At 41.1% G+C, this 15,297-nt stretch overlaps 2 protein-coding genes and 1 non-coding gene across 3 annotated transcripts; 1 reads left to right on the forward strand and 2 right to left on the reverse strand.

The window, feature by feature from the left end:
* Positions 1–7,834: 7,834 nt before the first annotated feature.
* On the reverse strand, positions 7,835–11,548 carry b4gat1 (beta-1,4-glucuronyltransferase 1). Its single transcript, XM_063894461.1, has 2 exons — positions 10,174–11,548; positions 7,835–9,312 (listed from the first exon to the last, which is right to left on the reverse strand). The coding sequence occupies exons 1-2, from the start codon at positions 11,275–11,277 to the stop codon at positions 9,121–9,123; spliced, it is 1,296 nt and encodes a 431-aa protein (XP_063750531.1). The 5' UTR covers positions 11,278–11,548; the 3' UTR covers positions 7,835–9,120.
* A 266-nt stretch (positions 11,549–11,814) lies between these two features.
* Positions 11,815–11,896, forward strand: trnas-gcu (transfer RNA serine (anticodon GCU)). The gene has a single exon. It is a non-coding gene; the product is annotated as a tRNA-Ser (tRNA).
* A 605-nt stretch (positions 11,897–12,501) lies between these two features.
* On the reverse strand, positions 12,502–15,235 carry pfdn2 (prefoldin subunit 2). Its single transcript, XM_063895905.1, has 4 exons — positions 15,071–15,235; positions 14,176–14,264; positions 13,953–14,076; positions 12,502–13,765 (listed from the first exon to the last, which is right to left on the reverse strand). The coding sequence occupies exons 1-4, from the start codon at positions 15,152–15,154 to the stop codon at positions 13,574–13,576; spliced, it is 489 nt and encodes a 162-aa protein (XP_063751975.1). The 5' UTR covers positions 15,155–15,235; the 3' UTR covers positions 12,502–13,573.
* Between the last annotated feature and the right edge of the window lie 62 nt (positions 15,236–15,297).

Raw genomic sequence — 15,297 nt, forward strand, 5'->3', positions numbered from 1 at the left:
GTGTGTGTGTGTGTGTGTGTGTGTGTGTGTGTGTGTGTGTGTGTGTGGAATGGGTGGGTATTACCTTGCTGTATAAATCCACACCAAGCACAATTAACAAGCAATTGGGAGGACAAGTAATTAGTATTATCTGCTTATCACCGTCGACCCCTATTCTAAGGAAAATGGGTTGAAAAACACACAATGAGACCCCCACACACACACACACACACTAATTCCCTCCAGGCAAATGTGTAAGGGCTAATTACAAGCTCATTTGCAACTCTAAAGCAGTATCCTCTCAGACAGGTCTATCCCCCCCCCCCCCCCCCTGTCCTCAGCAGAGTGTTAGCTTTACCTCTCAGCCCACGCCGGGGAACTCGTCAAACTAACGACAGAAATTGCCTCCCCGCCTATCACTGAGGGGTGAGAGGAGGGGAGAGAGGGAGGTATATCTCTTGGTTCAATAGACACAGGTGACGTAAAGTAAGTTTAGCAAATACTGAGAGGGGGGGGGTTCATTAAAATTAGATGTCTTTGAATATAACGGGAATATAACTTCAGGAAAACCAACACATTTTGCCGGAGCGATTATCTCAAAAGGGGGCTACAATCCAAAGCTTAAGAGCATGTGAAACCTCTATTTTATTTGTAATTTCTAGAATAGTATTAACTGAAACCCAGGGCTGCAACTACAATCATTTTCATTACCAACTTCTGAATCTTCCAGAACATAGTGAGACACTTTCAAGATAATCCGTCGGCCAAATTGAAATGTTCTGTTTCAGTTTTTTTCTTTAAATCGTCACATTTTACTGATATTGTTTTCTCTTTTTTTGTCCAAAAAATAACAAATATTATTCTATCTGATGGATTGTCTGTAATGAATCTGCTTGTATATGTATAGTATCTCAATTTGTATGATGTACTTATCAATCCATGCAGGATTCCTTCAGAAAATCGGATATCTTTAAAGAGAAGTAGATCAGGTAATAATTAAGATGAGTCAAGCATACAGAGGTCAACTTCCACCATCCATAGAAGATGTGCTGAAGTCCCATATGATAAGTCATGTGACTTCACTCCCTTATGCAGTGTTGTGTCACTGCGCCAGCTTCTGTGACATTATAGCGTTTCCGGGGGATATCCCCTCTGCGTAAATTAATAAGTCTCTCAGATCAACAAGCTGCTTCACACCAGCAGGTGTGAAGTGAAAGCTGTCTGCAGATTATTTGTGTAATTAGAAGATCCTTCCAGGTATCGTGAGCTATCAGATGGAGTTGTTGTTCCCTCCGGTAAAATGAGCCTCCTTCAGACAGTATCATGTTTGCTGTTTGAAGATCAGCTTACCACAGGCTCACAGTTAGCTGGAAAACGCTCATTTAAGGTTTAAAGAATAGCCCGGCAAATAACTGGTCGCACTGGATCTGGCTTACAGTAGATTATGGAACAAAATGGGACCTTTTTTTAATTTTAGGATAGAAAACCATATCAAAATATCATATCAAGGCGGGAAATTACTGACATGTTTTGACCCCTAACAAGTTATCTTATGTTAGATTTTTAAATGTATTATCCTCTGAAACTGCACTTTTTCTAATTGCAAATCAAAGTTTTTATTTAAAAAAAGAATTTAACATTAAAATTAAAAACCCTGTTTGATATCTGAGATGTGTATATCATTATCTGCATTTTCAGTGGTTTCAGCTGCTCCTAGGGTTATATTAAATGCATGATTCAGTAATGCTTTGATGGCAAACTAGTTTGGAATACAATTCTAGATAATATAAGTGTCATATTTAAAGTAAGGGGCTTTTTTTGGTCTCCTGCTCTGATAAAAAAAGGCTTGATTTGTAGTATTTTTTTCAGACAAATGAAGAAAAACTGTGTTAATATTAATGTTTCCTCAAATTCCAGTAAACCCTGTCATGCTTCGTCATAAACCCTCCTCTGCTTCCCTCCATCATCACATGTAACAGGTGTTGCTAGAGTTGTTTAGGAATCCTGAAGGATTTGAGGTGGGACTTATTCTAACCTAATACTATAATGCTCATTAATTCCTGCTTTGGTGTCTTACGTCCCCCTGATCCTCTGCTCGGTGCTGCCCGGCCACGCCTCAGTGTCAGGAGGGAAGGAGGATTTGTCTTTTGGAGGGGAAATTGTTTGGGAAGGCCGGAGCTTTGATTGTAAGATAAGGGAACAGTGGTGTGTTGAGGGGTGTGTGTGTCCCTGAGTAGCTTGTTTTGCAAGGATTTGGGGCAAATTGTGTCAGAAACAGAAGTTATTTTAGTAAGGACGGGGAAGACAAGTCAGATGGGTCATGTCGGGAGACAAATAAAAACCGAGCCTGTTTGTGACCTTTCTGTTATTAGGGGGTGGGCTAATAGAGAGAGGTTTTCTATAGGCTCATGTTTTAAAAATGGGGGATAAATCCCCCTGTCAACATGTGCACGATGAGCTGCACCCGATAATGAGATGAGGGTCTTTCAAACAGGACACAGCGCTGTGGTCTTATTTAGTTTCGTAAAGTATTTAACACATCCCCTCCTCACACTTTGATAATGCATGTAAGACAAATATATTGAACAATTACTCTTATTAAATCTGAACTCGAGGGGACAGCTGGGATTGCTGGGGAGGGTCGATTGGGTGGGATTGGGAGGGATGGGCAAGGGAAATTGGAATTCAGCTGGACATTGCAGCCATTTTATGTTTGTGTGCATTTATGACCAATGTGTGCTGCTAACAAAGTGCAATATAACTTGAAAATTCAAATAGCAATTGTTAAAGATAATGAGTAATGATTTCTACCCTTTATTGGCAGTAAAGGACTGTGTTTTGAGACGTGTCTTCATAGTTTCTTCTGCGATAATGAAAACAGTTTCTCTCTCACATCTTACATTCCTCTGATTTATGTCTGGATGTAATCTTTCTAATGACAATGGTAAAGGTATGACGATGAATTCCTCTACATTCTACATGCTAATTCCTAAATGTTAGTAATTGTTTTCCTGCAGACGGGAAATCGTTTTCATAGCATATTGTTTTTACAGTTACGTAAAACCAGCTTTTAAGACTTTTTTTGTTTAATGTTTTGCATCTGTATAAGCTTCCTCATTTACTATGTGCTTCCTATTCTGAGACACTGAAGAATTGAATTAAGTATAAATCAATTTGTTGCCTTTCCAGCACTAGAAACATACTGGAAACAGACTTAGAATGAGTTTGTCGTGTGTATATAACACAGTAGTTTTATTTGTACTTATCTTCCCAACTGCAAGATAAGGCACACTCTGACGCGATGACAGCCAGGAACTTCCCAAAACAGAAGTGAAAACCAAAAGTCACCCTCCCTTTGGCTTATATTGATGTTGATCCTTTGCTAGGAGGGCTCAACAAAAATGTAATCTGTCATATAAATCCCACTCAATAAAGCAGATGGAATACAGGAGATTAACTACAGTATATCAGCTGGAGTGTGTATTCACCCAGGCTGCTCCATGTCCCAACAGCTTCTTTATCGTCAAACTTGCCGATTTTAAATGGAAGATGTGTCCGTAACGGGGTCTGTAGCGGGGCCTAATGATATCACTGAAGTTCTTTGGGGAGTTTTGGAGGCGTTGTTGTCAAACATTGTATGAAAGCTTTCAGTATCTGTTATGACATGCGATCAATCAATACAGGCAGAGCTAATTCCTGTAAATGTGTGTCTGCGTGTGTGACGGGGTTGAGAACACATGTTTCCCTGCCACACTTGGTGGTGTACGGACAGTTTCTGCTCATATGAAAAAATGACGAGAGTTAACAAGGACTCACCTGTGTGTATTTTCTTTTGTACACGTCTTATGTGTGTTTTCCCGCTGTGTTCCTGTGACAGCAGGGGCGGCGGGCTAAGCGCTTGGTGAGAAGGATTACTTATATCTGATGGGCCTCCTTTTGTTTCCCACGGGCAGTGTCACGTCTCACTACTTCTGTCCTCCAGCCCGGATAGTCTGGCTTTAGCGGGATACATTTAAAACGCAGGCCGCCTGGCCAGCCCAGAACCCCAGGTGTAGAGGCAGAGTGATACGCTCTGCCTGAGAGGCTTTCTTCAGTGAGCAGACCGGTTCACTTCCTCCAAAGCTGCCACTGATGGCGGTTCGGTTAAGGCTCATCACCTGGTCCCAATATTTCACGTTCAAATGTGTCTTTGAGGTCACCTTCGCGTTATTAACATGGAACGTAGCATGGAGAAGAAGGGGAGGTTATACAGCAAGGTGTACCTCAACTAACCATTGTTTCATTTGATTAATCTGCCATTTAGTTCCTAGAATGATAGATTAATCAGTTGTAAAATATTAACAGTATGTCCATCCAAGTTGCAATTAAAATTCCAAGTCCATGTCCTAAAGAAAATACTTGTCAGTCTCAAACCAGATATTAACTTTAATATTATATCAAACTGAGAAAATGTTCCTTTTCTAGATGCTGAAAACCCAATATTTTGCATTAAAATCCCTTAATTATTATCTATCAAAGTACACTGTTGCCCATAAAGTTAGAATAATATAGTCTTCAGACACATTCCTCTTTTTATTCCTATTTACACACACAATCATTTTATGAGACGAGGTACACCATATTTTATTCCAACTTTATGGGCAACAGTGTAGTTGCCACTTAGTTTTCAGTCGATCAAATATTAGCAGACTAATTGTAGCAGCTCTTTTAGACAGAAGCTTTGCCACAACAATAGAGCCAGAACAATCTGATAATAATTTGACATTTCTAGTAATTTTCCATGTTGAAATGCCAACATGGAAAGGTTCCAGCAGCTCAGATGTGAGGTTTTGCTTCTGGCTCTGTTTAATATCATTATAAATTCAACATCAAGACGTTTGGGAATGTCAAACCAGGCACACATTGCAGTTCTAACTACTTTAAAGTGATTTCATTCATAGGAAAAGCGCAGAGAGGATGAAGACTTTAGTACATTAGTAATAAGCTTCGGTTTTGGATAGTAGGCTGGGACAATTGAATAATCAAGATCCTGGAATGTACCAAATAACGATGGGCATAAATAGATCATGCAAATCAATTCATTTTTAACTGCTTCCCTAAGTCGATCATAACCATGCAAACCTGTCCTAGCCCTCTGTCAGAAAGTGTCTTAAAATAGGTTCACATTAGTTTCAGCCTGCATGGAATCATAGTTTAGGAAGCAGCAGTAACGTGTTAGTGCACTTATTTCTGGGTCTTAAAAATCCACCCAATTAAGTAAGTGTTATCAATTGGTAAGTCAGTCCGTTCTCTTATAAACTACACTCTAAATCCCCTTTGAGACACTCCAGTTAACAAACATTCATTCAGCGGTTGTAAAGATCTCTTCAACCATTCCTCTAAAACCATTTGGCCTAATCACTTGCAAATCCTTCCAGTCAAGTGGCTCATTAGAAGAAACCAGCGATGTTAAGCTGAGTGGCGTAAACATCCTCTATAGAGCTCTTCTATTCAGACTGCGGTTAACATGCTACAGTGGACAGACAGCCCGCTCGTTTGAACCCGGGTCACTTTGAGAATTCCTTTCATCGGCATGGGTCATCGACTCCTTCTCCCTCACCCGTCCGCTGACCTAGAAGGGCTTGTATGTTGACAACGCCTGCATGTTGACCCCTTGCCTTCAGCCTGCCTCTCGAGGAACCTCCCCCTCCAGCGCCCGCTCATCTCGCCCTCCAGCTGGTTCCCTGCACCGTCCAGAAGCCGTGGAGCTCTCCCGGCTAATCTAGATTGCGGGAGGCCTCCCTCCTGCCAGCCGACACAAGAGAGGGCAGCCCTAATTGCTTATGTCGTAAAGCTCTCTGACCCAGATAAGCCCGCACTCCCCAAAGCTGTCGATATAACCCCACTTTACCTCACCAAACCTGCCTCTCCTGATCCACACAAGCCGCTCCCCCTCCTTACATTTCTGCACCTTCTGCCACATTATTAACACCCAGGAAAGGGGGATGACCAGGGGGCGGTGGAAATGAACACCATGGGTTGACCAAACATGAGTAGTAATTTACAGACAGATTTTCTTAAAGAGTTTCAGGAAATAACTAGTTTATAAATAAACCTTTTAGAACATAAGTCCTAGTTCTGCCCAAATACCACATCATAGCGATATTTAACAGTTGACCATTGATGCTTTTAGAAACAATTACACTGAACAATGAGAAATTATGATTAACCGTTAGTAATGTGGATTTAATGAATAAGCGGGTAAAATAAATAAAAGGGCATGTCTGAAAGAGTCGGGTAAGTTACATCATGCCGCCCTAAAAACCAGGAAAAGACAACAATCTAAGAAGATATCTAGTGTCATAGCCGGGTGTCTTCCCCAAAAATGTCTCATAATTGCTCCGCACTTTTAAGTAAGAGCACATGTCTAAAGAGAAAGGGATGATTACTTGACCCAAAAGTAGAAACTACCAGATATTTAGAAATAAGTAACGTTGCTGCCTTTATAACCAGGTAAAGACAACACCTCAGATATTAGGGTCTCCAAAGTCGAATAAGATATCTAGCCTGTTATCCTGATATTATCGGATCTCAAACCAAATAAAGGATGAATAAGACGCATTAATTATCTTTAATTATCGTGTCAGTACGTTGAGAGAAACGCATGATTACTTTGAACCAAAAGTGAAAAATACCAGATATTTAGAAATAAATGACATAACCTTTTGTAATGCTGCCTTTAAAACCAGGAAAAGACAACCCTTACAAGATGTCTAGCATCATATCTAATTGATATCATTTCAATATATTCCCCAATCTGTCAAACCAATTGTAGGATGAATAATGCATGAATATTCTTCCCTGAAAATGTTTAAAAAAGGACTAAGTCTGGTGCGGTAAGAGCACCTGTCGGAAGAGACAAAAGTGAAAAGTACCAGATTTTTGGGAACGATGGTGTATGATGTTTATGCTTGTGCTCCATGAAAGCCCGTTTAAAGCCGAAGCATGGCGTTGCGTGTGAATAGATGGCGCAGGCCTGGCTCACGATTGAGCCGGTTAATGCAAGATTAGCCAGGAAACACCACCGAGCCTCGGACGATTGTCAAGCGCCGAATGTCACACGTGCTCTACTTTACCAACAGATGGCTGGATCACTGATCAACACTTGGGACGACACTTAAGCTCTGCAAACACAGATATTTAGATATGATTTATCTTTCATGTCCACTTTCTTATAAGGACATATATCAATATATGTGATATAATGAAACATATTAGCTGGCTACTCAAGCTTTGTTGCTCTTTGGGTACCATTACAGGATATCAAGCCTTACTGAGAAGTCCTTAAAGTCCACTTTAAAAGCGATCCTAATTTTTAAATAGGAGCTTTTAATTGGATGCCGGCCTGACTCGCCCTGTAATCACCCATCACACGCTATAGGTGCAGGGATGCCTTTAAACCCCCATCTTAAGCCATGTTACACCACAGGTTTATGTCAACTGTGTCAAGTACTTGGTGAGCGATACACCTACTGATATCTTGTAGTTTTTCTGGCTGTGACAAAACTGCAAAACCCTCCACAAACTCTGTTCAAATTAGGGACATCTGCAGTATTGTGTTTGTAAGTCCAGTTCTTGACATGGAGCGTTATTTCTCGGCCTCTCTTACGCTTCTTCAACGCTTATTTAAATGATACTTCCTGAAACACTGTTGACATAACTTGTCACTCCAAATCCCTCTGGTGAACGTAATTGATTGGATTTGCGCATTTCCAAGTGCTCAGAGAGCTTTCAGCTCACTAAGGATGTTGTTCATAAGTTGTACACAGCATCTTGTGTAATATTTAAAAGCAAAATAAGTGACAGTTGCAACAACTCAGGCATTATATTTGTTTTATCACGAAAAAAAAACAGTTTGCACGTGACATCACAAATAATCTTCAAATTAATAAACGTAAAAATTGTTGCATGCACAACATCTTCTCGCACCAAACACAAATTTGTGCTACAGTTTTCCTGCTGGGGTCGTTTAAAGTCCGGTTGAAGGAAAACATTTGACAATAAATATATCATAAACACTGGAGGAAAAACCTATTTAAATCAACAATAACAACGTAACACTTAGAGTAACCAAACAGCAATGAATACGCATACCTTCCAGATATTTTGTATATGAAAATAGTGGTAGTCAATAATACGACAGATTAAGATCAATAACTTAACGTCCTTTAGTGGTGATGAGATGAACACAGACTGCTTTTGTTTGAGGTTTACATTTTGATTGTGCAGTATTTTTATCCATGCTACATTTCCACCTCATATACTTCAGGAGAAAACCCCAAACTCTAGATACTCTAAGCGACTACCAGCGTCAGATCTTCTTTGTTCATAGTACAGTAGTTTTCCACAGTGTTGGCGAAATCATACAATGTTCTGTGTAAAGTTTCCCAGTGCTTTGTTGTCCTCGTGACTTCAGACAGTTTGTGGCAAGATAGTTGAGACACGGAGCAAATGTGTTGCGTAATCCGTGCTGCTCACTCATACTATACAGTACACACTGCAAGACTGCACCTAATACTGTAGTGACTGTTGCCCTCTGGTGGTCTGACCACAACATTTGAAAGAAACAAACTGTTTAAACTGAATATAAAGTGATGCATTAGTGTAAGAAACTGGGTTTGTAGTTAACCTCATTATCAGACTGCAATGCCATTCTGTGTCAATCAATTATTGATATTCAGTAGCCGAAAATATCTTTAAAAAGATTATGTTCTTAACCCTTTGCCATTTTAGCTTTATGTTACAGTACATAACCTGAAATACATAACCCTATTGTTTCATAGGATATCACTAAGTATACGTAGAGATTTTCTTTGTATCTGGACAAGCTCAAAAATGTTCTGAAATAGAAAGTGCACCGCTTATTCGTTTACATTTTGGACTTTGATTCAAAAAAGTTGTTGCCAGTTTTTCGGTCTTATTTGATCACTTCTTACTTTCAGTCCCAACTAGCAGAAATGTGTTGATATAAACCCAAGAGTTGCCGTCTTCACAAGAATTGAAAGAAACACTGGATCGTTTAGGGGAGAGAGAGCCTGACTTGAAAAGGAACAACGTACGTCCATTATTTCATTCGAGACTGATTTCATTAGAGAAGCAGGATCAGCAGCGTCGGCTGGAGGAGGGGTATTTTGTTTTCAGGCCCTCTTTGAAGCTGCGAAACAGAACTCGGTTGCGTTTGTTCTCCTCGTCCTTCTTGGCGTGAAACTCCCCCTGGATCTTGAATCCCCGGTGCACCAAGAAGGCTGAGCTCAGCACCGAGAATTTGTATCCAGCGACGTGGAGCTCGCAGGCCTGGGGGAGGGAAAGAAAGACAGGGTGAGCAGACAGACAGACATGGAAGTGGGAAGTGATGAGAGGGAAAAGAGAGGAGACAGGACAGATTGTGAGATGGACAGAGGAGGAGAGAAGAAAGGTAACAGCAAGGACAGACTGGAAACAAGGAGGAAGAGCTGGAATATGGAAATGAGATGTCTAGAAGTGAGGTCAAAGAGAATAATGAATAGTATGACTTAAAAAAACTCCTTTCAGAGCCACAGAACAGGATATGACAGTTTTACAGGCTGAGTAATACTCTAATAACTCAAATGGATTAAGTGTGTATATTTTCTTAGTGTTCAGTGGTAGTAAAGTCAATACTTTTAGATTGTGGCCAGTCGGTTTGACACAAAGGAAGAATCAAAAATCCCTGAGAAAAGAAGATGTGTACTGAGGAGTAAAAAATGCATCATCTCGCCACTTTGGTCAAACTTTTCTTGCAAATAAATCTTGCAGTGGATTGCATCAGGACTGTGCGTGAATAAAAATGCACTCAATTATACTCTTAGTCACAGAGAGAGACTGAATGCACTATGCTGATGAAATTCTATATTCTCCTATTGTGAACTTACCTTATTGTTTGAAAGTATAACAGGTCTTTCTAATGCTTTGTTGGTTGTAAAAGAGACAATACAATGCTGTTGATTTTGTAATTAAATATCTGCTCAGAGCGCTCTTCCTTCCCCTATGCACATGAGTACGTGGTGTGCGTTAAACTATATACAAAGTGCACAAAAACAGTCCAATTACATTGTTTTTCACAGTGAATTCACAGTGTTTACCAGATAGTATTTGGACTTTGAGGATTTAAAGGTCAATAGTTGAAATTGTGCAAACCTGGCTGATTCGATTGAAGCCATATTGCTTGAAGTTCTCGTCATAGAGGGGCACGGTGCGGGGCCCGATGTAGAAAGGCTCCCAGGGGTCCACCCAGGTGAGCGTGTAGCCAACTTCCAGGGGGTTGGACCCTCTAACGTGGCTGTTGACCCACTGTGAGTAGTTGGTGGGGGCATGACAGCGAGAGCACAGCTCTTCATAAAACGGCCGGACCTCACCGACCTGGTAGAGCTGAACCAACTCTGCCTTGTTGCCGGGCATCTTCCGGGCGTGGCGGATCTCAAAGGCAGGCAACACAAACACCTCGTCACTCGCTGTGTCACGCCCCATGATCATGGCCTCAAACTGCTGGTGGAGGTCAGCGCTCGGCATCATGTCGATGTCAATGACCAGGATGTAGGAGGACTCTGTGCCACCACGGGCTACGTTACGCAGGAGGTTGTTTGGGTAGGAGACGTTTCCACTGATGGCATAGTTCTTGTATTTATCCCTGTGCGTCTCCAGTCTGGAAAACACAGATGCACAGTCCTCAAGCCCTGCAAAATGCTCACGGTCCTGCTCAGGGAAACTGGCCATCTCTCCCGAGAGGCACACCAAGTGGAAGTCCACCAGAGATTGAATCTGGGGGCAGAAGAAGCTGAGAGCATAGACCAGAGCTGTGGCAAACTTGACATCTTGCCCGTGTGCGAATATGGCCACAGAGAGAGGGTTGTGCCACCTTTCCACTAGAGACTCCAGGTGATGCAGGTTGTTGATGGTTGTGTGTGTGGCTAAAGCCAGGACATGGGAGCTGGGGTTGGATCCAGGTTTATGATTTGTGGTGAAATCACTTTTTATCAAGTTCTTGTACACCCGGTACTGACCACTGTTGTCGAAGATCCCTCCAGTAGACAGGGAGAACCTCAGACGCTCCTTCCGTGAGTTTTTTTCGGGGTGTCCATTCTTCTTGCCTCCGGAGCCTCCAAAGAGCTCAGAGTACCGGTACCGCTGCTGCTTACCGTGAAACTTGGATAAGAAGGACAGGTAAATGAGCTGCAGGAGCGCCACTATCAGCAGAGCACTCAGCACCACTTTGAAAACCGAGCATTTCTTGGACAGATGCATTCCAGAGAAACTGCAATCCGGAAAACTAGTGTGCACAAAGCTGCTCCAAACACCAGAGCAAACAGCTGTTTCCTTGAGCTATTTCTGTCCTAGCATTACCCACATTGCTATCACAATGCTAACAGTGCAACCTATCAGGGTGGAAATACAACGAATACTTGCACATTCTGCTGGTTACTGGCATAGCTGCTCCAGATATGTATACAGCTCTCGATAGCATGAAAATAAAACGACGTATCAAATCCAGTCTGCGTGATCTTCTTGCAACAAAACGGTTGTTACCATTCTGCTTTGACGCGACAGCGGCGCATGTAGATGCGTAATAACCGTAATGTCGGGAGGGAAAGCGCAACAGAATCTCGTCCTTCATCAAACTATAGTATATGCCTGGCTAGCTAGCTGTAGCTGTAGGAATAAAGACCTTATGTCACTATTTCGTTAATCTATTTGAAGGCTTACTTTGATAATAGTAAATGTGTGTTTTTCATGATTTATATCATCCATAAAAATTTCTGCGCATAGATTTGTAGATCCACAGACGAGGTGGCCGAGTGGTTAAGGCGATGGACTGCTAATCCATTGTGCTCTGCACGCGTGGGTTCGAATCCCATCCTCGTCGAAATTTATTTTCGTTTTCAGGGGTGTTCAAACTACGGCACTTGGTCCATTTTCAATTGTCCCGCAGCAAATTCTGAAAGTATAATGGAATATGGCCCAGACATGAAACATGTGCCTGTCTTATATGCACTTCATAAATATTTATGTTAGCAGATTTATACAGTAGTATTCATGTCAGCCCACTTAACAAATCTTAGTTGATAAAAAAAAAGCCCAATAACTTATTTACATTAGCTTGATAATCCCTTTTATTATATGCAATCTGAGGATTCTGTTTTGAGGGATGAGCTGTAAACAAAATAGCTGAAAGCCTATGGAGAGCTGTGATGTAGGCTCTTAAAGTGTATTCAAGCATCAAGCACAATACGGTTTTATAGTATAATATTATATTTCTATTACTCTTCAATATATTGAGGGCAAACATAGAGGGATAGTCATTTTGTTTGATGTTCTTTCGAAAAACCCCTTGCCAACAAAACCAGAAATGTAAATCGTCATTTCATCCGTGTTGCAGCAGTTACAGCAGAGATGACACGTTGTAAACAGTTGATTACATAAGGGTTTTCTGGCACATAGTAACAATGACTTAAGACAACACACAGAAAGCACATTTGTGACATTTTTTATTGACCATTAACAAAACCATTTTTGTCCTCACAACTACATTGACAGCGGTGACAGCGGAAACATCAGTTCCTTGGCGACATTTCCTCATTTTAGACAGAGTTCAGAAATTAATTCAACATAGCTCAAGCATGTGCTATAAACCAGATAGAATATTACAACTTTTAATGGGGTTTTACTAACGGGGCCTTATCATCCCGATTGTGGTGGTAGAACTGACTTATGGTCTCATCATAATGTCCTCTTTATTAACCTCTGCACAAAAACGTCACATTTATATGAAAACAAACCAGCATCTGTTCTTTGGACACGGCTTACGTGTGAAGACAGTTTTTCGAGTCACGTGTATTACAGTGAGAGGCTGAAAAAAGCTGACGTTCATTTTGATATATAATGACATGACTGCAGTATGTTGTTCATGCTCATAACATGTTGTCAAAATGCCTTCAGGGACCTGAACTGCGTTGGCAAGGAAGACTACTTGCAAAGCTCAACCTACTTTAGGGCCCTATGAAATCAGCTTTTTTTGTATGTTGCAAGTCCAAAGTCCTAAATTTAAATATAGTAAATGCGTATTTATATAAACAATTAGATTCCGCCCTCCTGTCTTGAATTTTCTAAGCATTTGAATTTTTAATTAGATCTAGATAGATTGATCCTTGAAATGATATATTAATAAGGAGGGATTACATTTTCCGTACTCTGATACAGTGAAGTATTTATTTGCTGATGCTAAATGACAGTAAAACTAAGAATTCAATTGTTTCATTTAGGCCACAATATTCCAGAAAAAGAAAGTCAGCTTCACTGAAAGGCAGATTCAAGACAAACATCCTACATTTGTATAAGCACTAACATTCACATGTGTAAGAACAACACTATGTATAGTGAGTCAGTGTCTGCTCCAAAGTACCTCAGTACCAAGTGCAGTATCTGGGCAGAAATGTAATCAAAATCAAGTGTGAGAAGATACATTTTATATTGTGTGACTCCAACCATATTTTCGGTACTGCAGAAATCATAAGGCCCTACGGTTACTCTCAATAATAACAAACTACGACACTAAAACGCCAGCTCCGCTTTTAGACCCGCCCTCCTTGTTGTCACTGGAAGATGCCGCCGACCCGCCCTGTGCCTCTGCTTCACCTTCTCCCACCAACCGGATGTTGTAGCGTTCCCTGTACTCTGTGAGGTCCCGCCCTTTCGTCTGCATCTGCGTGTTGATCGTCTCGATTAATTTGGAAATCTGTGGAGATAAATGAGGAGGAGATTTGGGATAAATGCAGCAATTGAAAGAAAAGTGATGACCTTTAAATTCATATACGGCACTAATGCAACTACAATGAAACACCATGGTGCGTTACAGTTGTTTCTGTTTCCAGGATAGTAAAAACATTTTGCTGCTGACATTAAGTATGAAGATAATCCTTTACCTGTTCTTTGTTAGACTCCAAGGCTGGTAGAACTTCTTTTACCGTCCTCTCCACCAACACTCCTCCTACAAGACGAAAGCATTTCCTCGAAGGATCCACTTCCTTCAGGGTTTCAATGACTAAGCTGGATGGAGGGGGAAAATGGAAACGTAAAAGTGATGTTAAAAACAAAAGCTGCACCTCAAAGATCCAATAAGCTGATGTGTGATTATCTGCTACCAACCTGTGCTCGTTGATATCCATCTCGAAATCTGCAGATTTAGAGGCCATACTGCGCTGCTCCTGACGCATCCTCTGAAATGTTGCCACCACCTGTCACACAGAAATACACCATCAGAAACAATACAGACTGTGCCATGTTATTACGTCTACAATTTAAGTCAGGTACTGCAGTGAAATCACATTTCCCGTAGTGATCATCAAATAAACATGTCAAATGTTTAGGGAGTAAATTACTTTGGACAACTTAAGATTTTTTCTACACTCCATCATGTTATATTTCTGATTTGTTTATTTTCTTTCACTGAGAAACACTATTCACCAGCAATCAACATCCAATAACAGATGCATGCTAATGCTAATGCAATTTTGCACTTTTTATGTTAAGTCTCATTTTCTTTTATTGAAGTGATCTTTTTCTGGTGGATAAGACAAATGAACTCACAGGATATATTGACTTGTTAATAAAATCTACGGTGAACGATTTCTTAATCTATATAGTCCACTTTGTCTATACGTTTCTGTCCCTTTAGTAGATTGGTGTATTAGAGAGTATTCGTATTTATTCTGTATGGTTTTATAGTATGTAGATAGGTCTGCTGTGATAAAAATAGCTCCAGTCCTCACATTGCCTGTCACTGAGAAACACTACTCACCACAGCAGTGTATGCTGTTAACAAATGGTATAAGGTATAAACACACATCAACTCTTTATAAATGTAGGCTCCTGGCTTCACTGTTTTTTGTGATGAGAAAGCATAATGCTTGCGATGGGGAAGCTAACGTTAGCATTGGCTAGCTGGAAGCCACGTTTTCGGCTTTAGGTACACCGAATTCAGCCACAGAAAGACTAAACCCGGTGTACCGACTGAAGCAGGCCGAGCTGGAGGTGACGGTACCTGCTCGGCTGACGGGCCGGACGGTTTTCCTGCGCCGCTGCCGCCGCTGGATTTGCTAACCGTGCTGCTACTGTTGGCTGCCATCTTGGAAGGGTGTTGAGAAGGACCCCGAGCAGAATGTATAGGCCTGCTTGTCCTGTGCCTGTGCGGAAACCCTTTTTTCCCCTTGAGTTTTGAGTATTCTTAACGTTGCAACACTGCCATCTGGCGTTAGGTAACAGCTGCAA

The sequence above is a fragment of the Eleginops maclovinus genome, chromosome 11 (genome assembly GCF_036324505.1).
Source record: "Eleginops maclovinus isolate JMC-PN-2008 ecotype Puerto Natales chromosome 11, JC_Emac_rtc_rv5, whole genome shotgun sequence".
Classification (NCBI taxonomy): Eukaryota; Metazoa; Chordata; class Actinopteri; order Perciformes; family Eleginopidae; genus Eleginops; species Eleginops maclovinus.